The sequence below is a fragment of the Gobius niger genome (assembly GCF_951799975.1).
Source record: "Gobius niger genome assembly, chromosome: 2".
In the NCBI taxonomy this organism is placed as follows: domain Eukaryota; kingdom Metazoa; phylum Chordata; class Actinopteri; order Gobiiformes; family Gobiidae; genus Gobius; species Gobius niger.
The window spans coordinates 9,752,444-9,753,928 of NC_136853.1; the positions used below are offsets into that span (position 1 = coordinate 9,752,444).

The following is a 1,485-nucleotide window of genomic DNA, read 5'->3' on the forward strand; positions in this document are numbered from 1 at the left end:
GGAGAAATAAGGTCATGACCAAGACGGCACTGCCTTCGACCACTGCTCCTTATAGGTTGCCCCAGCAGCATGAAAGTATCGGTTAAATGCAGAGGACAAATTTCCCTACAGGGACAAAAAAGTATACAAACAAACAAACAACTATAGGTCGAATGAGTAGTGTATATATTATCTACTATAACTCACTGATGTAACAATGTGCTCTTTTACTTTGTACACAAAAAATATGGCTTCTCTAGGTTACTTTGGCACTTGTAAATACGTGAAGAAAATGGCTCAATCTGCCTGTATATGCTTTCCTTATGCAGGGTTCCAGGCATGCGGCAGCATGGAGCTTGAGGACAGCGGGCCTCAGACCATAATGGAAGCCCAGGGACAGAGTGTGGCTCTGGGCTGCAAGTACAAACCCAGCCCAGCCGACACTGGAGACCTGGACATCGAGTGGTCCGTGGTCAGCCCGGACACAACGCAGAAAGATCAGATGGTAAGAGAGAGAACCAACGTTAAAAGCATTACCCGTGTCTCTTCTGTTGCATCTTTGGCCAAACAAGTCACAAGAGTGAACTCACTTGCTTGGATCATCAGGAAGTGAAACTCTCGATTCTGTTTTAGCTGTTTTAGATAAATATTGCATTTCCCAGCCAACCAAGTGTAAGATAGTGAAAAAGAAGTGTTGAGATTATTCCCCATTACCTGACTTCCTTACGTAAACCCTCAGTCGTACATGACTTTTTCCAACAAGGCCAAAGGTTCTTAAGCCATCGTCTGTCTCCTTCAGTGACTATGAGGTTAAGACAAAAACAAGATTGATTCTGTCATGCCAATGAGCCCGAGACACAGCCCAGGGCAGATCTTTTTTAACAAACATTTTTCAGGGTGCACTGGGTTGTTGATACCAAAAGTCACGAAAATATAAAGTTAAGAGCAAAACAAGAGAGGTACCAGTACAAGTTAAACCCCTCCCATAGTTATATTCAGCCTGCTGCCAAGTTATACTTCTTGGATGAAAGGTGAAAAGAGACTGGGCAAAATGGAAACAACATCCATGCTTCTGATTGACGTAGCAACTTTAATTTAATTTTCTCAGAGCGAAACCCATAGAAATTCGACTCTGCATTTGCTAAAGGTCACTGAAGTCATGCATCTGTAACAATTCTTGACTGTAAATTTGAAAGGACTACATTTTTAAAGAAATTTCATTGCAGGCCCGGGTTCTGCAGGGGTGTTGAAGTGTGCATTTGCATTTTTATATTGTTCTCCCTTTCAGTTTTAGCCGTTACTTGAATGACAAGCAGCCGTTTTTCCATCCCATTGAAATTCTTATGCAAACCTCGGTTTGCTTCACAGCTGGAGCTGATTTGTTGACTAAGATTCAAGATTAAATTAATCATCATTTCTATGCGCACATAAAAACTAAATGCTGTTTAGCAGAAGCCACCAGTCTGTTGTAAAATCAAGATTGATCTATAACAAAAAAATAAATAC

General features: G+C 41.3%; 1 protein-coding gene across 1 annotated transcript in view; it reads left to right on the plus strand.

Annotated features, from left to right (window-relative positions):
- Nucleotides 1-328: 328 nt before the first annotated feature.
- vsig8a (V-set and immunoglobulin domain containing 8a) overlaps nucleotides 329-1,485 on the plus strand; it is a gene marked incomplete at both ends in the record, with an annotated part of 23,330 nt that continues 22,173 nt past the window's right edge. Inside the window, one exon of the mRNA XM_079582635.1 lies at nucleotides 329-484. Within this exon, the coding sequence (XP_079438761.1) occupies nucleotides 329-484 (156 nt within the window). The remainder of the gene's footprint in view (nucleotides 485-1,485) is intronic.